The sequence below is a fragment of the Uloborus diversus genome, chromosome 1 (genome assembly GCF_026930045.1).
Source record: "Uloborus diversus isolate 005 chromosome 1, Udiv.v.3.1, whole genome shotgun sequence".
Classification (NCBI taxonomy): Eukaryota; Metazoa; Arthropoda; class Arachnida; order Araneae; family Uloboridae; genus Uloborus; species Uloborus diversus.
In genome coordinates this window covers 181,467,617-181,487,780 of record NC_072731.1, presented here as the reverse complement: position 1 = coordinate 181,487,780, position 20,164 = coordinate 181,467,617, and the positions used below count along the sequence as shown (strand labels likewise).

The 20,164-nt window shown below is 33.0% G+C and overlaps 1 protein-coding gene across 1 annotated transcript in view; it reads right to left on the bottom strand.

Annotated features, from left to right (window-relative positions):
- Window positions 1-19,822, bottom strand: part of LOC129217491 (phospholipid-transporting ATPase ABCA3-like) — a 161,855-nt gene extending 142,033 nt beyond the window's left edge. The window contains exons 1-2 of the mRNA XM_054851803.1: window positions 19,708-19,822; window positions 2,014-2,411 (exon numbers count right to left, since the gene is read on the bottom strand). Coding sequence (XP_054707778.1) covers window positions 2,014-2,411; window positions 19,708-19,709 — 400 coding nt within the window. The 5' untranslated portion in view covers window positions 19,710-19,822. The remainder of the gene's footprint in view (window positions 1-2,013; window positions 2,412-19,707) is intronic.
- Window positions 19,823-20,164: the final 342 nt, after the last annotated feature.

The window sequence follows — 20,164 nt, the reverse complement described above, 5'->3', positions numbered from 1 at the left end:
TTATAAGATGCCCTGCTTGTAAAGAGGAATATTGTGACCCTCCAACAGAAGAACGGACCTAGTGCTGTAAAAGTCAAGAGTGGTGGCATAAGGCATGTTCCAGTCATAAAAAATGGCATTTTTACTTGTGTCTATTGTTTGCTGCACAACTTAACACTTCAACATTACGCTCCAATGGGTTACGCTTAATTCGATACTTTGTAAGCTGTAAAAACACAGTTATCATTTTTAAAACTTGGTAACATATTCAAAACATAAAATGTGTTCAACCTTTTTCAACGTTGTCATCTTGCCCCAAGGTCAAAGTCATCTTGCCCCAGTACTGGGGCAAGCTGACGATTTGTTAGGGTCATGATAAAATAAAAATATCCTTCATTATTTTTATTTGAAAAATTAAATGGTAATATATTTAATACCACAAAGGACTACTCTAACAGCTCATGTGAAATTAATTTTACTATCCTTAAAAATGAATTAATAAACAACAAAAATTGTTACCATAGTCATCTTGCCCCGGTCCCCCTATATGTTATGAAAAATCGATGATTTTCGGAAAAATTCTCTTTTTTTGTCAAGCATTAGCTCCTAGTGCCTCCCAGGATCAGTATTCATGAAAATTGTCAAAGACTTAGTTGTAGAACTTTAAATTTCCTTCAATTTGATATGCGGTTTTGTTATATAATATTCAATCAATCAAAAGTTACAGAATTTCAAACACTCACTTTCATGGCAAAAAATGGATCACTTGCCATTCACAAATTTCAAACTGACTCGAAAGGATCGCACATTTCCACTTTCCTCAATGAATTGAACAATCCTGATTGACAGTGAAGAAATATTTGTGGATTACTACAAGAGAAATGATGTCGCGCTTCCGGGGGAGGGGGTTTAGTGAAATTGCGATTTTGTGACAAAGGGAAAAGAAAGAGTAAGAAGTGTAACATCAAGCATTTTTTAATACGAATATATTTATAAAAAATAGTTAATGAAAAGTACTGTCACAAATGGGAAGGGGGTCGAAAATTTTGAAAAATAGTGTAACATCATTTATGAACAGCCCCTTACCAAGAAATCGGACGGAGATTTGCAGAACTACGTATATGCAGGAACACTTTTCATATTTTAAGTTTTAACGCCAATTATTCAAATCAAATTTAAGATCTAAAAGTCATATTAAAATATCCCAGCATATTTCTCTGCAATATATATATTTTTTTAATTCCGGCGGTTTAAAAATAAAATATTGCCAGTCATTTAAAGTAAGAATTCCAAACTGTCCAAAGGTACAACAACCTATTGTACCTTGGGACATATCCTGTTGTACCATGGACCCTCATCATAATACAAGAAACAGCCATGTACTTGAACCAATTTTGCAACAAAAAGAAAAGAAAAATCATGGTAATGAATAGTAAATAATGAATTATGAATTAATGAATCATTACGTAACATTTAATGTATTCAAAAGAATACATCAGATTAGAACTTTTTCCATGTTCCTAAACACACCTTAATTATTTTAGAACCATGCATATGTTGTACATTGGGACGTGTCCTAAGGTACAATATGTTTGGCCGTCCCGAGGTACAATAACCTCGTGGTTTAAGAAAAACCAAAATGGTGGTCAAAGTAGATGCACTATCATTATTTTCTCATAACCAAAATATTTGAAGTATTTCTCTTTCGTAACAAAATAAAATTCAGTTGATTAGTTTTACAAATACAAGGACAGAAAATGAAATAAAAATGAAGAAAATATTTACTTTGGAGTCATGACATTTTCTTTCTCTCAAAAAATTATCAATTTAACGCTTTTGATGCTGATTGTCTAAAGCACCCTCTAGTGGTGAAGGATACCATTAGAGATTACAAAAAACATTGCTGCTAAATATAGATTCTTAGAAATTAGCAGTGTCCCAAGATACAGCACTCTCCCCTGAGGAAATTTTACTCTGAGTGTTTTTTAATGTTTCGAAACATGGTTGATTGTCATGTAAAAAGCAAATACTTACTCCACTCATACCTGGCACTGTATCTGTGACCATATACCCACGTGTCGAATGTCTTGTTCGCGAATCCTGCAGGTAATTCGTCCGACGGGCTGTAGAGAACAGTTACCGATCCTTGTCCACTTGTTAGCGGATCAAATTCTGGGTAAAATGAAGCATTTTCCCACTTATTTTCGTTGTGTCTCATGTGATCACGGGTCCTGCACCCTAACGATCCGAGCATTTCCGATTGTATGATCACAGGTATACTGGCGATGAGAACGGGAACAACAATCTCGAAAGCTGTGACGATGTAGTGTCTTTTCCGGAAGAGGTATCCCTTGTACAACAGTACCAAGAACTGCCGGAAGCCATTTGTTGCAACTTCTCCGGTCATTTTCTGGTAAGCATTCGATTCTGGCCTGAAAAGGAAATTTAGAATATTCATCACCACTAGCAGTTATAAGTCAAACATTATCGAAGCAAACCAACCCTGTGAATTGTTGATTATGGTAAAAGGGTAAAAATACAACCATAAAGTAGAACTGTTTGCGAATTTCACCGACTTTCTGACTGGAATTAGGAAAAAATAAATGAGCATAACTTTTAGGGGAAAGGGAGGCGCACGTGATTTTTTTTTTTTCTTATCTTTATTTCTTAAAAAATATTATCAACTTCTCAGAGCAAAAATGTCCCCAAGATTGAATAGTCTTTTCTTTGTGTCATGGAAAAATTAATTGAAAAAAAATTTTTTTAAAAACTATTTATTTACTCTTTCTGGTATTTTTTAAAAATTTTAATTGTTCACATGTGTTTCTACAAGGGGACACATAAGAACACGATTAAAAAATGCAGGACAAGCATCATGCTTTAAAGAAATCTCTTTAATATGAAACATATACATTAGCATATACATATATATTAATTACATTGAAGAGATTGTAACCTGTACTGCGTCGGTTTAAATTGTACAGTAATTGTGTTGTTAGGAAAATATTTTCCCCAACTATATAACTGCTCACTGTCAAATTTTAAAGTCTTGTAGTCTGCTCTGATCATTGGATAAATACGAAAAAAACTTATAAGACTACTTAGTACAAAGCATTTTTTAAAATTATGTAAATACTATTCTAATTATATATTGCTTTTAAGTTTCATACAGAGTATGAACATGTATTTTAAAATGATTTTGAACTTCAGTTTGTAACTATATGCAAATATTTCATGTCTTTTTATTTCTTGTAAGTATGTATTATGTAACAGTAACTGTAGACGAACTATTTAGTAACAAAAGAGTTTTTAAATAAAATTTATAAAAATAAATAAATTTTTAATGATAATAAAAAAGTAAGAATAACTTTCAAATCTGATTATCGAAAAATAATAATTATAAATATTTACATTTTTTAAAACTTATAATGTGCTTCACTAATATTAGTGATACGGACGGGATATGGAAACTGTTCACATCATGTGCTCATAGATGATGTGTTCACAAGTGCTCCATCATCTACTTTAAAAGTAGCAAAAAAAAAAAAAAAAAACAATCTTAATTTAATTTAAAAAAATTAAACCTTACCATAAATTTATTTCAATTTTAATACTACTTTTTGCAATAATTAGGTTTGGCGTAATAGTTAGTTTGAAAAAAAATTTCATGAGAAGAAGACATGAGACAAAATTACATACAACACCTACTAAAACAAAGAAGTTGCCAGCCACCACACAAACATAAAATGACTCATTGCTCTATAAGTTTGTACCAGAGGTAGGACTGATACTGACATTATTTGAAATTTTTTCAAGATTTTTTGCTTGATATTATCCTAGAAAAACATACCATGTTCACATGTTCTCCTTCTAGATTAGCAAGTGGACTTACGAAGAGTCTCGTTCTTTTAGAGTAGAAAAACTTATGGTCTGCTCCTAGTACAGGGTTCAGCAGGCCTCAGCCGAACTCATCCTGGACTGTTTGGTTCTTACCAAAGAAGACTTATATGCCTCCCCTCTTCTTGTCCTTGATTTTTTAGGGTCAATGATTTACTGAATTTGTCTGACTCCGCCCGATATCCAGAGGATTAGAAACAACAACAACAACATGTGCCCCGCCCCCTTTCCCCTACATAATACGGCGCAATAATAAATTAATATTGAACGAACAATCAAACGCAAAAGTTAAATGAATTTAAGTAGGGGATGTGGGGCAAAGGGAAATAGCGGGGCAAAGTGAAATGGTGAAATATTTACTCTGTTTTTAGTGCCACCTAATCTGATAATATTTCGACCGTGAATAAATACCACATACTGTAAAACCTGTCTACAACGATACTGTTGGGACCTAGTAGACTAACAGACAGGTTATCGTTATAGACAGTATCGTTATGCACAGGTTTCACTGTATTCCAGTCAGGAAAAAGTCATCCCTGAAAATCAAACAAATGATAATAGATAATATAAAAAATTTTCAAAAATTGAAACTCATATAGTAATATTTTGCAAAAAGTAAAAAATATTTTTGTAATTATAACATGATGAAGTTCTTGTTATTGCTATTTTAAATATTAATTAAGACCTTCTAATATTCGGCGCAGTATTAATTTATTTAGTACTATCAGTACCCGCAGAGCGATGCCCGTGATAAAAATTTAATGGAAATCCGTTGAATAAAAAAAAAATTACGCTCCTCCCCCTTCTGATGTGAAATGATCATTTTTCTTTGAATAAAATGCGTACACACCTTTTCAAAAAAAAAAAAAAAAAAAACTTCTTTGGAATTTAAAGCTTTTCGTCAAATCATTAAATTAGATTTACAGTTGCTTTAAAACTCTATTTAGCGAGTGAAGAGGTTTTTACTGCAATTTAAAATATCTCGCTTAATAAACAAAAAAAGTCATCAAATAATGTCTTTCAAATGCAAAAATAGTTCCGGAACTCTATTGTTTATCGCCAAACTCGCCCAGCAACCACGCTATCATAATCCATCCGTCTAACGAAAAAAAAAAACATCCAGTGGAACATTCAAAAAATATCGTCAGAAAAAAAGAAGAAAATGTCGTACATTTCACTCGGATAAAAACAAATGAAAAGTTTCTTTTCCTTCAAAACAAATCGCCAAAACAATTACATTTACGGTTGCTTTAGAACAATAATCCTAGACTGAACTGCTCAGCGCCTAACGCGTCAAGCGACCACGCTACCGGAACCCAGCCCTTTTGCGAGTGAAGCGCATGTTTTTATTTTAGCAATAATAAAAGTTTCGCCAAACAAACAAAAAAGTATAAAATCACATTAACAGTAGCTTACAAATCTTTATACATTAAGAGCTGTGTCCGGCTTTGCCCGGTCTATCTTGAGAATAAAAATTGCATCAAGTGACATGTATTCAACAATCATGCTTAAATAAAAGAAAAAAAACACCATGCAAAATTACCCTACCAAACAATGAAGACAGATATTAAAATACTTTTAAGAAATTAAAATGCGAAAGATGGATTTTAAAAGCGTAACCATGGAAACACGAAATAAAATAAGTTTTAGAAATTAAATGCAAAATAAGGAAAGAAACAATGGATTCAAAAAGCGTAACCGTGGAAACACGAAAATAAAATGTTTGACAATCTGAATCTAAACGACATTTTTCGAATTTGATTTAAAAACTCTTGTAACTTTTTTTCCTTTGAAGATAGAAGCTAAGTTTTTCGACCAAAGGTCGAGAGAGATCTGGAGTAAAAAATGTTCCGTTTTCCAATGGTGTCAAAAAGAAAACTGTGGGACAATTCCTTCACTTTTTTTTGATAGATTTAATGAGGAAAGTAGTGGTTAAATTTCAGCTAAGCCTAAAAAAGTTCGAGCTAAAAACGCAAGTTACTCCCGCCGTAATTAAGTTAGAGCATTGAAACAAATTGTTTAGAACGCGGAAAATTCTACCCTTTTCAACAATATATAATATCAATATGTGCAAGCAATTTTTCACTCCCATATTCGGGAATTTATGTGAAATTTGGGCCTAAATTGGAATTTAAAAAAAAAAGAACTATTTTCGGATTTTTTCGAACTATAGCCTATGTCACTCAGTAAAAAAGCTCCTTTCATATATTGAAGGAATTTTTCAAATAGGTGCATTGGTTGCGGAAATTACCTTGAACATATAAACACATAAAAATCCGCCCTCTCTCTTTATAATATTAGTATAGATTAAGATCATTTTTGTTTTAAATATTTTGTGCAAATAGTTAAGTGAAAACAGGGCAAAGGGAAATACTTCATTTCGTACACCTATTCAATTATTTATTAAACCAATTACGCATTCATTTATTAGTTTATTTATTTACATTCCTTTACTTAATTATTCACTTTCATTCATTCACTTATTACTTTCTTGTATATCTATATATATAAAAATGGACTTTGGTAAATTTGTTCCCTAAGATCTCAGAAACTACCTGGCAGATTTGGCTGAAACTTTCACCGTTTGTTCTTTTTGGTACTGGGGAGGTTTGTAGACCAGTTCGAAAAAAATCCGATTGATAGTTCCTTTTTTATTCTAATTTGTCCAAATTTTCGCATAAATGCCCCAATATGACGTTGAAAAAATACGTGCACATATTAAAATTATGTGTCCATTGAAATCGCTTATTTTTCTGCTGAAGATGGTATTTGTTAGAAAGTTCTAAGTTGTATGAAAAACGAGTTACGAGCTTTTTCTGTTCCATGTTCGAAGGCTTTCCTCAACCCAATTCATTATTTAGTGTATCATCTCAACTCCCAGTTCATTGTTAGAATCATAGACTAATAATAAGAGTAGACCGAGCTTTTTCATTCTTGCTGATGAAGAAAATTGGTTCATAGATGTATCATGTGACTAGTGGAAGGGCTTGGCGAAGACTTTGGCAGCATGGTTGCTAGATGGCAGCATTATCTATAGTTTGACACTCGACATGTATTTTAAGACAATGTGTTTTCATTAAAAAAAAAATTCCAAGTGCAGAGATTGAACAGTTTTTTTTTTAGTTATGCATTATTTTGACACTAGTAATAGTTTTTGGTCACAGTTTTCAGTAACTTTTATTTCATTCGGAACTACTACGTCAGCGTTGGCGTAAACGTAATGGCGCAAACGTTTTGCGTTAACGCAAAAATGTACTAATCGGTATCTTAAATTGAAATTGTAGGTAAAAATCTTACCGTTTGCCGATTCTTTTTGGACGCTTGAATATTTAATTGCTTAGAGAGTTATTGAAATTGACTAAAGAAAATGCACAATACTTTCTAAACGAAAAACTCACTATATTAACAAAATATTTACAACTTAGAATAACAAATTTACAAATCGGACTCCATAAAAGATCATTCTTCCGTGTTCCATCAATTTTTATTTATTTTATTTCGATCGTCTGCTACGATCAACGCCCGCTGTTGCTAGGATATCCACTAGTCACATGGTTTGGTTTATGAGCAGCAAAAGGGTTGCCATAGCTCGGTCTATTCTTATTATTAGTCTATGGTTAGAATTGTTGAATGTTTTTGTGTTTCGTCTGACTGTTTGAGGCTTTTCTCAAGTCAAATCTTAAAGTAACGTTTTTTCCCCAAGATTGGCTAATAATAACTATAGATTTGGTTGATTATTTTCCATTTAAACAGAACTTTAGTGTAATTAATGGTTTTTTTTTTAATTATTTGTGCTGATTTGGTTTTTTAATCCAATCTAACAGCAGAAACCTCGCCAAAATTTATGCAGAAAGATTTCAGTAGCGGATGCATTTGGCAGTTTTTTCAACTGTCACGGTTTTTGAAGTCAAAGACTACGTAATAATGTTTGTCAGCTTTCACCATGTAAACAAAATATCGTCAATCAAAGAATCTTTAAAAACTTTTTTACTGTAAAATAATCCAGCAACTAAATTAGGCAAATCCATAAACAGCACAAAATTTTCCATTAATGTGACTTTGTGCACAAATTCAAACCATCGCCAAATTTTACTACTTATTTTGGAAACATTACGGATTAAATTGTTTAGCGCCATTTTATGGTGACCAAAAGTATCTTAGCATATGGATAAGAGATCCTTGCAATATCTCTTTAACAAAAATTAGTAACATACCGTTTTACAAAGTAAGGAGGGGGAACATTATCCAAGGTATCCCAAAACGATTCCCGCAAATTCGGTAACATTTTAAATCGCACCAAGAACCTACAATAATTAAAATTTTCCAAAATAACTAAAGCAAGTTTAAGGGGATCAAGGGCGTGCGGCTACATTTTTTTTAAACAGTTCGTTCTTCAATAGACATACAGAGAAGGTAAGATTCCAAGTAAAAAAAAAAAAAATAACTGATAAAATCTTTTAAAACATGTGAAGTTTAATTTCATATTTCGGAAATTCTTCAAATTTGCATACGCTTAAATTTTGTATATTGGTTTCTAAATGAATACTATTTTGCTCTTTTTACTTACTGCTACTTTAGTTTTTTGAGTAAGGAAGAAGCTAGATTTTAAATCACGTCAAAAAGGTGTGTTTTAAGTTATTTCACTTAAATCAGAAAACAAATGCAAGTAACGATTGTTTCTCATAATTATTGCTAACCCAGGCAACGCCGGGTATTTTTGCTAGTCTAATATATAGAAGAAAGTATTGGATTCGTGCCAATTTTCGAATTTCGAATTTTGACGGATTCCAACGTTTTGAGGTGTACTGAATCCATTTCGACTATTTTTGGAAAATGTCTGTCTGTGTGTACGTGTGTGTGTCACGTCTGTGTGTGACCAGTTTTTTGTGGCCGCTCTACAGCAAAAACTACCGCACGAAACCGAACGAAATTTGGTACACATATGCGCCCCTATGTGAACTTGTGCCCATTGGTTTTTGGCGGGAATTCCTCCAAGGGGGATGGAGCAATGGAACGTTTCTTGAGTTACGCTTGCTTGCTATTCCTCAGGAAGTAACTGGCGGAATTAAACAAAATTTGGTCCATATGTTGCCATTAACAGGAACAGGTGCTGATTCAATTTTGGTGTCAATAACTCAAACGGGGGTTGAGCTATAGAACGTTTTTTGTCGTCAATTGTGACTGCTGTATCTCAAGAAATAATGAACGGAATGAAAGAAAAATTTATCGGCAAGTAGCCCTTAGTGGGTATAAGAGCTGATTTTATTTTGGTGCCAACAGCTAAAAAGGGGGCAGCGCAATCGCCCGTTCTTTTTTCCATTTTGAGTGCCCTATCTCAAGAAGTAATGCTATGTTCTGGTTGAAATTTGGAATCTATGTGAATCCACACTGTAAAAAAAATCCGGAAACGTTTCTGAGTATATCGTGCAGCTGCGGTTCATGAAATTTTCAAAAACGTTTCTGAGTATTTCGGAATTCTCTTTCTGTAATGTCCAGAAACGTGTCTGAGTATTTCGGAATCCTCTTTCAATGTTTCTGAGTATTTTGGAATACTCTTTCTGTAATTTTCAGAAACGTTTCTGAGTATTTCGGAATCCTCTTTCCGTAATTTCCAGAAATGTTTCTGAGTATTCTGTGCAGCTGTGGTTCATGAAAGTTTCGAAAACGTTTCCGAGTATTTCGGAACTCTCAAAACAATTTTCAAAAACGTTTCCGAGAATTTCAGAATCCTTTTTCCGTGATTTTTTCTAAAATATAATTTTTTTACTATAGTATTGCATACCATATCAGTTTCAGTTCTTTCATATCTAACAGCAATGGAACAAACAATTTTAGAATCATTCGTGGATTTTTTTTTCTTCTTTTTCTGAATTTCTGATGACAAATAGCATGGTTAACAGCATAACATATGCACAGTTATAAATTTTTGAAAATTTATTAAATAAAATAGTAGTTTCATTCCTATTCACAAAATCGTCAGGGGAGGGGAGGGGGGTACTTTCTCAAAAGTGGGATTGTTTGTTAAACAATCTTAAACTGCAGTTTTTCTCACAATATTTTCAAGACAAAATTATCAACATATTGTATTTTTAATGCAGAACTTAAAAACATATCTTGTATCAAACTTGATAGCTTTTACTTTCGGATAAAATTTGACAGAACTTACCTTCCCTTCGCGTCAAGTCTATTTCTCTGACGAAAAAAGTGTACCGAAAAGTGCCAACAGAGAAATTGGTGAATTTAAATATGACACCAAGTCCTCCTGTTGGAACCATTCGGGGTGATTCTTCTGTTCTTGCCCTTTTCCAATTCATCACAAATATAAATACTTTATCAAAATAGGTTACTGATTTTATTTTTACAATGTGCGCAAAATGCATTACATATTTTATTTATTAAAACATTGAATTCTATTGCATGATAACTCCATTTCATATATACGAGATCCCCCCCCCCACACCATAAGAGTGATGGTGAACCCATAAAATGCTATAAAGCGCCCCCCCCCCCTTAAAAAAAAACAATCTCGAAAATGTCAATGGCAGTCTGCGTGGTGAACGCACCTCGTCTTCTCCCCATATGTACATTGTATATTTAATTAATAACATAGTATTTAAAAAAGGATCACTTTAAAAAAAAATGACATGAAATAATATTTCTTTTTATTTCGGCTTGTAAATGCAGCTGTTCCATTTTTGCTTCTGGCTCATTCCTCCTGACTGTCCTATATTAAACTAGTATATCCACGAAGGAAATGTTATTTACCGAACAACTAATGTCAAGGAATTTTTTATTGTCAACCACATTTAACAAAATGAATAAGCACATGAATTAATTGCATAACTATGTAGCTTACTAATAGATAACTGGGCCATTTTCTAATGGTATAAATATTTTTAAATAAATGAATAAATTATAATAAAAAAAGATAAATAATACTGGCACATTTTTTGTGAAGCATATTACAATACTAAAAAACATTTGCATTACCATATTTTTAATGAATTAAACAATTGATTTTTTTTTTTTTTTTTTTTTTGAACCAATGTATGTATATCCAACGCTCACAGGTATGTAGGACAACTTTAAATTAATTCGATAAACCCAAAAACAGTTACAATTGGAGCCTCATCAAATGCAAATCAACAAAAATATAAATGTATATAACAACATGTTTTAAAATATTCATTAATACTTACAAGTGAACATGAGAGGAAGAAAATCTAAGTACCTCCATTACAACTGGATAAGTAATCCAAAGGGTTTCGTTTCATTAAGTATAAACACGGGTGTTGAAACTATTCACGCTTGAACACACAATATATATCTAATTATGGTCGCATTGGAAATTGTAAAGAAGCAAATGGTTATTAACTAACTTAATAGCTGCGTACATCTTCTAAAAAATCAAGAGCAGCCCAAAATGCAAAGGCTTAAAATTAGTTTCGACACAATTTACTACTCTCTAGACATGAAATAACAAGCAATCCAATGCTAAACAGTTGCTGCAGCAACCATAGAAAAGGAAAAAATTAAGCTCTCGTTATTTTTGACTCACTGGCGCCGAAGGATAAAATACGTTTCGAAGCATTGCGCCTCACTTCCGCTTCTAGATGTCTTGAAATAACAAAAAGCTTTCTGAATAATGAGGAGTTCGCTATTGGATGAAGGATTCTTACTATTTCGGAGACGTTTCCGATATATCTAGAAACGTTTCCGAAATTTGTTACAGTGCATATGTAAACAGGTTTTGGTTCAATTTTGACACCAATCGCTCCAAGAGGTGTTGATTTTTTTTTTTTTTTTTTGAGCAACCACGATTGCTTATTGTTCTCACTTGACAGTCCTTGATGTTCCGGTTCCTTTTTACTTTCTTCTATATCTAATATATAGAAGAAAGTATTGGATTCGTGCAAATTTTCGAATTTCGAATTTTGACGGATTCGAACGTTTTGAGGTGTGCTGAGTCCATTTCGACCATTTTTGGAAAATGTCTGTCTGTCTGTGTGTGTGTATGTATGTATGTGTGTGTGTGTGTGTGTGTGTGTGTGTATGTATGTGTGTCACGTCTGTGTGTGACCAGTTTTTTGTGGCCGCTCTACAACAAAAACTACCGCATGAAATCGAACGAAATTTAGTACACATATGTGCCCCTATGTGAACTGGTGCCCATTAGTTTTTGGCGCGAATTCCTCCAAGGGGGGTGGAGCAATGGGACGTTTTTCGAGTTACGCGTGCTTGCTATTCCTCAGGAAGTTACTGGCGGAATCAAACAAAATTTGGTCCATGTGTTGGTATTAACAGGAACAGGGGCTGATTCAATTTTGGTGTCAATAACTCAAACGGGGGTTGAGCTGTAGAACGTTTTTTGTCGTCAATTGTGACTGCTGTATCTCAAGAAATAATGAACGGAATGAAAGAAAAATTTATCGGCAAGTAGCCCTTAGTGGGTATAAGAACTGATTTTAGTTTTGTGTCAACAGCTAAAAGGGGGGTAGCGCAATCACCCGTTCTTTTTTTCCATTTTGAGTGCCCTATCTCAAGAAGTAATGCTACGTTCTGGTTGAAATTTGGAATATATGTGAATCCATATGTAAACAGGCTTTGGTTCTATTTTGACGCCGATCGCTCCAAGAGGTGTTGATTTTTTTTTTTTTTTTTTTTGCGAATAAAAATATTTTTATTAATGCAACAATAAGAAAGATAAATCGTAATAGATTGTCGTCTGCGTATTTCTCGTGATTTTAATTGTATGGAAATGATAGGAAATATTATCTCAATGATTTAAAATTTTTAACTGTTGCCATCTTATGTTTGTTAACAAATAAAATATTTGTAATTAATTCAAGCAACGCTTTTAAAGTAACTTTCAATTTTCGCTCTTTGCTTTGCTTTTGCAATAATTCAGACATTGGGATAGTCGTCAAGTTTTTGCATGTGTAATTTTGTTTTTGTTGGGAATATTGCTTCCTCGTCAAGCATGGGGAGGGATCAGAAAAAGGAAAAATATAGAAGAAAGTTTCGTGATGGCCACAACATACTAGTTCAGCTTGGACCAGGCCTGCAGCAACACCGTCCACCGGCGGCGGCGCGTTTGGTCCTGAGCACTGTCCCCCGGAATCCACTTTTGCTGGGCGGTGGCGTCCATGTCCTACACACGCATACTCATATACAGTCGCCTACACGCGCACGCCTTTACACACATACACGCGCCTACGTGCACACACGTAACCCTACACACACACGCACACAACTATATACACGTAAGCACCCAGGAGGAGGGACATGCTTAGGCGGGGAAGCCATTTCTAGAAACAATAACTCTAACCAGTAGAGTCTTGTCGCAACTCGTGATTGCGAAAAACATAATTTGAATTCAAAGGAATTCAAATTCGCAACTCCAACGAACTATAGGGGGCACTGAAGTCACTGTCTAATGGCGGACTTAAAAACTAAAACAAACGCACATGGTAACGAAGAAAATGCTAAAAGTGTTGTGATTTTTGTTCGTACGTATGATTTTTTCGCTTTATTCTTTTTAAATTAATTTTCAAAGTCTTGTGGATATTCTGGCCCACGTGGAAAGAAATGAGAATTCAAGAAGCATTACTAAACGTCAAAGATTAATGCAAACTACGTAGTTCGTAGTTTTAAGCAGCTATTTCCACGATGTTGAATTCGATATTTATCAATTCTTGATAAAACTAAATAAAAATTGTGGCCCGACAAGAATAATAATTAATGCTAGAAAATTCAATATGACATTACAAATTGTTATCGAAAGAAGATGATACTTTTTTGCCTTGCTTGGCTAGCGCTTATTGATTTCCATTTGTAGCTGAGTTATTTCTCTCGAATTCCCGAATCGATTAATTTAAAAATTTTCGGTTTCGATTTTTCTAATTTCTGAGTTACGATTTAATTGTGTCATGTTATGCAAATCATCAACAAAATTCTCACGGATATATGGTGGTAGTTTTCTTTTCAGTTGATTGACCATTATTTCTTTTCACTTATCGAATTCTGTAATCTTACTACCATTTTATTCCACTCATGATAAAAATTAAAAATGGTTTAACTAAAAACGCGAAATCTCGCCAAGGCTACTTTGCTCGCACTATACTAAAACTATAACCCTAAACAAATTTGGCGAAACCTTTCAGCTGAGAATAAAAGGAATAAAGTAAATTCTTTCTCGGTTATTCATTTTGTTCTACGATAATATATTGAAGAAAATATTTTGCATACTGTCCATTCCAACTAAATGCTGCTGTAAAATATGGTAAGTTTAATTAATTTAAGATTAAAAAAAACCCCGTATTCTTACAAATTCATACAAAACAATAAAATTTTTTACCTTGTATAACGTTATACAAGTTTGTTAATCCAGAATTTTCGCTTTCACCAATTATTAAGGAAATAATGAAAACTAACATTATTTTGAGAAGCTCGAGAATACTACTAAGGGACGAATTAATTTCTGTAGCTGAAAGCAAACTAAGACACATCGATTGCGTTAATAAATACTCAGAACAAACTGCCTGTGTTTACGTCAACAGACACACGTGGAACGCAACGTGGCAATGTTTTAGTTTCATTTGCAGTTACAGTTATTCGAGCGCTGGAGTTCCGAATTAGAGTTTTTTTTTTTTTTTTTTTTTTTTTTTTTTTTGCGAATAAAAATAGCTTTATTAATGCAACAATAAGAAAGATAAATCGCAATAGATTGTCGTCTGCGTATTTCTCGTGATTTTAATTGTATGGAAATGATCGGAAATATTATCTCAATGATTTAAAATTTTTAACTGTTGCCATCTTATGTTAGTTAACAAATAAAATATTTGTAATTAGTTCAAGCAAGGCTTTTAAAATAACTTTCAGTTTTCGCTGTTTGCTTTGCTTTTGCAATAATTCAGACATTCGCAACTCCAACGAACTATAGGGGGCACTGCAGTCACTGTCTAATGGCGGACGAAAAAACTAAAACAAACGCACGTGGTAACGAAGAAAGTGTTGTGATTTTTGTTCGTATGTATGATTTTTTTGTTTTATCCTTTTTAAATCAATATTTTAAGTCCTGAGGATATTTTGGCCCACGTAGAAAGAAATGAGAATTCAAGAAGCATTAATAAACGTCAAACATTAATGCAAACTACGTAGTTCGTAGTTCTAAGCAGCCATTTCCACGATGTTGAATTCGATATTTATCAATTCTTGATAAAACTAAATAATAATTGTGGCCTGACAAGAATAACAATTAATGCTAGATAATTTAATTTTATGACATTACGAATCATTTTCAACAGAAGATGATACTTCTTTGCCTTGCTTGGCTAGCGCTTATTGTTTTGCATTTGTAGCTGAGTTATTTCTCTCAAATTCCCGAATCGGTTAATTTAAAATTTTTCTGTTTCGATGTTTCTGATTTCTGAGTTACGATTTAATTATGTCATGTTATGCAAATCATCAGCAAAATTCTCACGGAAATATGGAAGTAGTTTTCTTTTCAATTTGATCTACCATTATTTCTTTTTACTTATCGAATTCTGTAATCTTTCTACCATTTTATTCTACTCATGATAAAAAATAAAAATGGTTTAACTAACATGGGCGGAATCTCGCCAAGGATACTTAGCTCGCACAATACTAAAACTATAACCCTAAACAAATTTGGCGAAACCTTTCAGCTGAGAATAAAAGCAACAAAATTAGTTCTTTCTCGGTTAAACATTTTTCATTTCGTTCTACGATAATATATTCAAGAAAAAATTTTGCATACTGTCTATTCCAACTAAATGCTGCTGTAAAATATGGTTTGTTAAATTAATTTAAGATTTAAAAAAAAACCCATATTCTTACAAATTCACACAAAACAATAAAATTTTTTACCTGGTATAACGTTATCCAAATTTGATAATACAGAGTTTTCTGGTGTTAACGCGCTTTCACCATTTCTCAATCAAATCACTTTTTAGAGGGAAATAATGAAAACTAACATTATTTTGAGGAGCTCGAAAACTTTCTGTTGCTGAAAGCAATCCAAGACACATCGAATGCGTTAATAAATACTCAGAACAAACTGCCTATGTTTAAGTCAACAGACATATGTGGAACGCAATGTAGCAATGTTTTAGTTTTTTCTGCAGTTTTGTAAATCACCGCAAGGTAGCGTATTCGAGCGCTGGAGTTACGAATTCGATCAAAATTTTAAGCACTTATTTCTTTTTTCATACACTGATTAATTATTTTATTCATTTATTCATTTATTTCTTCCTTATCGATTAATTTCTTCATTTATTCTTTTATTTACTCACTGATTCGATCAAAAATATTTTTATTTACCAAAAAAATATAGAGAAACTATTTTATTAGAAATTTTATTTTTCACTTTGCTCCATAAAAAAATAAAGTGCAAATTTCCAACCTCTTTTAAAGGCGCAAATTTTCTGACAAAAATTACAAATAATGTTTCATGAAAAAGTTTTAATGTAAAATACATTGTTTTTTTTTTTTATAAATGTATCGATATTTTCAAAACAAACTATCAATTTTTGTCAGTTTGGAAAAATAAGTTAAATTAACTATTTCACTTTGCCTCATATTATTCAAGCGATTCGTAAAATATTGAATGGTGGTTTCAAATTTCTCCTGATTGCTAAAACAAAACTTTTTTTTTCTTTTAAAAAAAATGAATTTTGTCCAAGAGTAAATAAGATAACTTGCCCGAAAAATAGCATCATTTTTTAAAGATTTGATCTCTCTCTCTCTCTCTCTCTTATTCATCTAAGGCTCCAATTTAGTTCAGGATTAAAAATACTATCGCAAACAAAATTAAAAGTTTTTTAATAAAAAAAAAAATATTAGCTGCTATAAAAATAATGTCAAATTTATTATCTAAAAATATTTTGTGCTTTAGTTCAGGGATCTAAAAATATTAATATTTAAAAAGCAAATATTTTTAACTTATCATATACATTTAATATACAATTGGTATAAACGTCAAAAATTGTTTTCAATAAAAACAATTTTAAAATTGAATAGTTAAAAATATATGTCATAGCAAGAAATTTTCTTCTGAACTTACAAAGACTTAATTTTAAGATTATATTGAAATTGAAAATCATTTATTTCATGAAAAACAAAATATTTATTTTTTCTTTCATTGCCAAGCACAAAAGAACAAAAGTATAAGCTTGAAAATTTAAAGTTAAATAAAAAATGATTTATAGCTCCTTCGTCATTTGCATAACGAATAAATTCCTTTCCAGCTCTTTCTTCAGTGTGGAAAGTAACATGTTTTAAATTTTCAGATTTCGTTAATTGGATCAGGCTGTGTAATCAATCACTGATCTTCATCAATGATAAACTCATAAACATTTTAGTTTCTACACGAAGCCTACTTTTCTTAGTGCTAACACACACATTTAAAAAAAAAAAACTATTCAGAATTTTTGCAAAGTTTTCGATTTGTTGGTGCAAACATTTTATTACTGGTGTCATTGAACTTTGGATTAAAAGGTTTTTAATTTCTCCCGTGGCGTAGATGCAAATGTTCAACCTTTTTAGCATAATTTCCCGTTGCAGTGAAACAAAACGAGCTGATGTACGCATCACATAACTTCTTTTTACTCTAATTTAATGTCATTTTCTCATTATTAGTAGTTTTAATGTGATTCAATAGTGGCCAAATTAAAACCAGGTTTAAAAAAAAAAAAATTAAAAAATCGCCAAATTTGTCGCCAAGTTGGCGATAAAAACGTGGCGACCAAAAGAGTGGCGATATATCGCCAAGTGTCCGCCAAATTATAACACCAATTGAGTTTACATCGAAATCAACAATGATTTCCCCCAAAAAAGGGGCAAAAGACCCCCTTTGAAGCATTCGAATGCAACCAAAAAGGGAGGTGCACAACTAGACCCCACTAGGAGTCTACGTACCAAATTTCAACTTTCTAGGACATTCCATTCTTGAGTTATGCTACATACATACGCACATACATTACGTACATACAGACGTCACGAGAAAACTCGTTGTTTTTTTTTTTTTCGGGAATCGTCAAAATGGTTATTTCCGTGCCTATACGTTCTTAGGCACTTATCCACGTGTGGTCGAGTCGAAAAAAATAAACTGAACATTCATTCGGGGGTGAGCAAAATGAAAATTAAGGTCGATTTTTGAGTGAAAATTTTTTCACGAATACAATACTTCCATTTTTGTAAAAGGAAGTAAAAATGAATGAAGAAAGGTGTCTTAAAAACGCATCGTAAAAACACTGCAAAGAGAAAAAAATAAATAAAATAATGAAACATATCGAAAAATTAAAATTTGGCAAGTAGGGTTTGGAGATGGGGAAAATGTGTGTCTGTTGGTCCGTAGGTCTGTCTGCTAACCATTTCCCAAAAAACTTTTGAACGAATGGTCCGACTCCAAGGAACTTTTTTTTTGTTCGTAAGACCGCGACGCTGATACCTCATTTCCAAACTTTACTTTTTCAACATTTTTTTGTTTAATTTTGAACAGTTCACGAAATATTAACATTAGCACCTACAAAGAAATTTAAGGCAAATACGAAGCGAAAGATCATGAATAGAAAAGATTTTTTGATTTGAATAAGTTTCCGTTCAGTTTTGAACAGTTCAAAAAAAAAAAAAAAACTAAACAATAGCGCCTACGGGAATATTTAAGGCAAATAAAACTAGAAATTAAAGATAGAATGGCTTCAAAAAACTTTGTTGGAAAGAGCGCTTTGATGAAGAACACGTACAAAAATATCTTTTTGATTTGAACTATTTTTCTTTCAGTTTTGAACAGCTCAAAAAACCTTAACAACTTAATGTCAATATAGATTCCGAACTTTAAAGGCGAATTTGCTTCAAACAACTTTTGTCGGAAAAAGCTCTTGATAAAGAACATGTATACAGATGATTCTTTTAATTTAGCTTTTTCGAAATTATCTTTTGGCACCAAATGCAGATTCAGAACACTTTCACAATTTTTGGTTTCAAGAAATAGAAATAGAACGTATCTATTTCTTAAATCTTGAACTTTACGTATCTATTTCATCAGATGAGCGAGGAATGTTTTCTTTCTAGAAATCGGCTTAAAATTTTTAAAAAGTATGTTTGAAATAATCTGTAGTCTTAGCTAAAATCAATGTTGGTATATAGGAAAGTAGGCTCGTTTAGTTTTGGACGGAACTTCTTATTTACATGTTTAAAAGCGACCCTAAAATAAAATAAAATGTTTGATTTGGTTTTCTTTTAAAGTTTTTTTGACAAAATTAAGTTGGGGGGGGGGGGCAGTTCAAAATCGGAGTTGTGCAAGTTTTTTCCAGTTTTACGAAGGAGGGGGTTACCGACAATCTGTTTGACAGAGAGCCCGTTTTGACTCTCGGCAGCCTTAATTCAGTAGCAACCCAGCAGATACTGATTATTGATGTAAAATGGGGACATGAGGACTTTGTGACAACGACAGATTTAACGTGCACCTGTCACCGTTAGCGGACACGGAGGATCTTCGACTAGTTGCTACTCCTATACACACAGGTACGTCACTTCGAATTTTCCCAAGAGGGCGGGGGGGGGGGGGCAAAGCGTATGTACTCACTGAAAATTTTATCGAAAAGCAACGAAATCATGCCCCACTAAAATGTTAAAACAATAATTTTCATCGCCAGGGAAGGGGGAGAATAGATCCCCTGAACCCCCATTCCCCATCTGCTAGATTCACAGATATTTTGCGAAAATTGCTAAGATATTTAGCACACCTTAAAATGTTGAAACTATCGAAATTCGAAAAATTTTCACGAATTTTTGGAATGGAATACTTACATCTTGCCAAAGAAATCCACAATAAGCCGGCGGTCGTGCGGCTACTGGCGCGGAACGAGAAATTTCCTATTGCTGTTTTCCTATGCAACAATCTGATTCAAACAGCGTCAGAGTCACAGGACTCGGAAATGCGTTCCCCTTCGGATCTCGCTTTAGAGCGAGCGAACATGTACTGCGCTGGTTGCAGCTGAAATGCAGTGGCGTGCCTGAACAGCGGAGGTTGTAAAAGCCGCTAGGAAGATGAAGGAAATAAAACAGAATGAAAAGCAGAAAGAAAAGTTTACCTTTAAAAAGACGGACACAATGAATGCCCCACACGTTTCATAATTCCCACTCCTCCCCCCTCCTTCTTCGCTCAGCAAAAACAATTTCCGCTAAAAACTGAAAATCATATTTTTTTCTTCGTTTTTTATCATACTTGCTTTATCGTTGGTGGCTTACACGCGCTTTTTTTAAT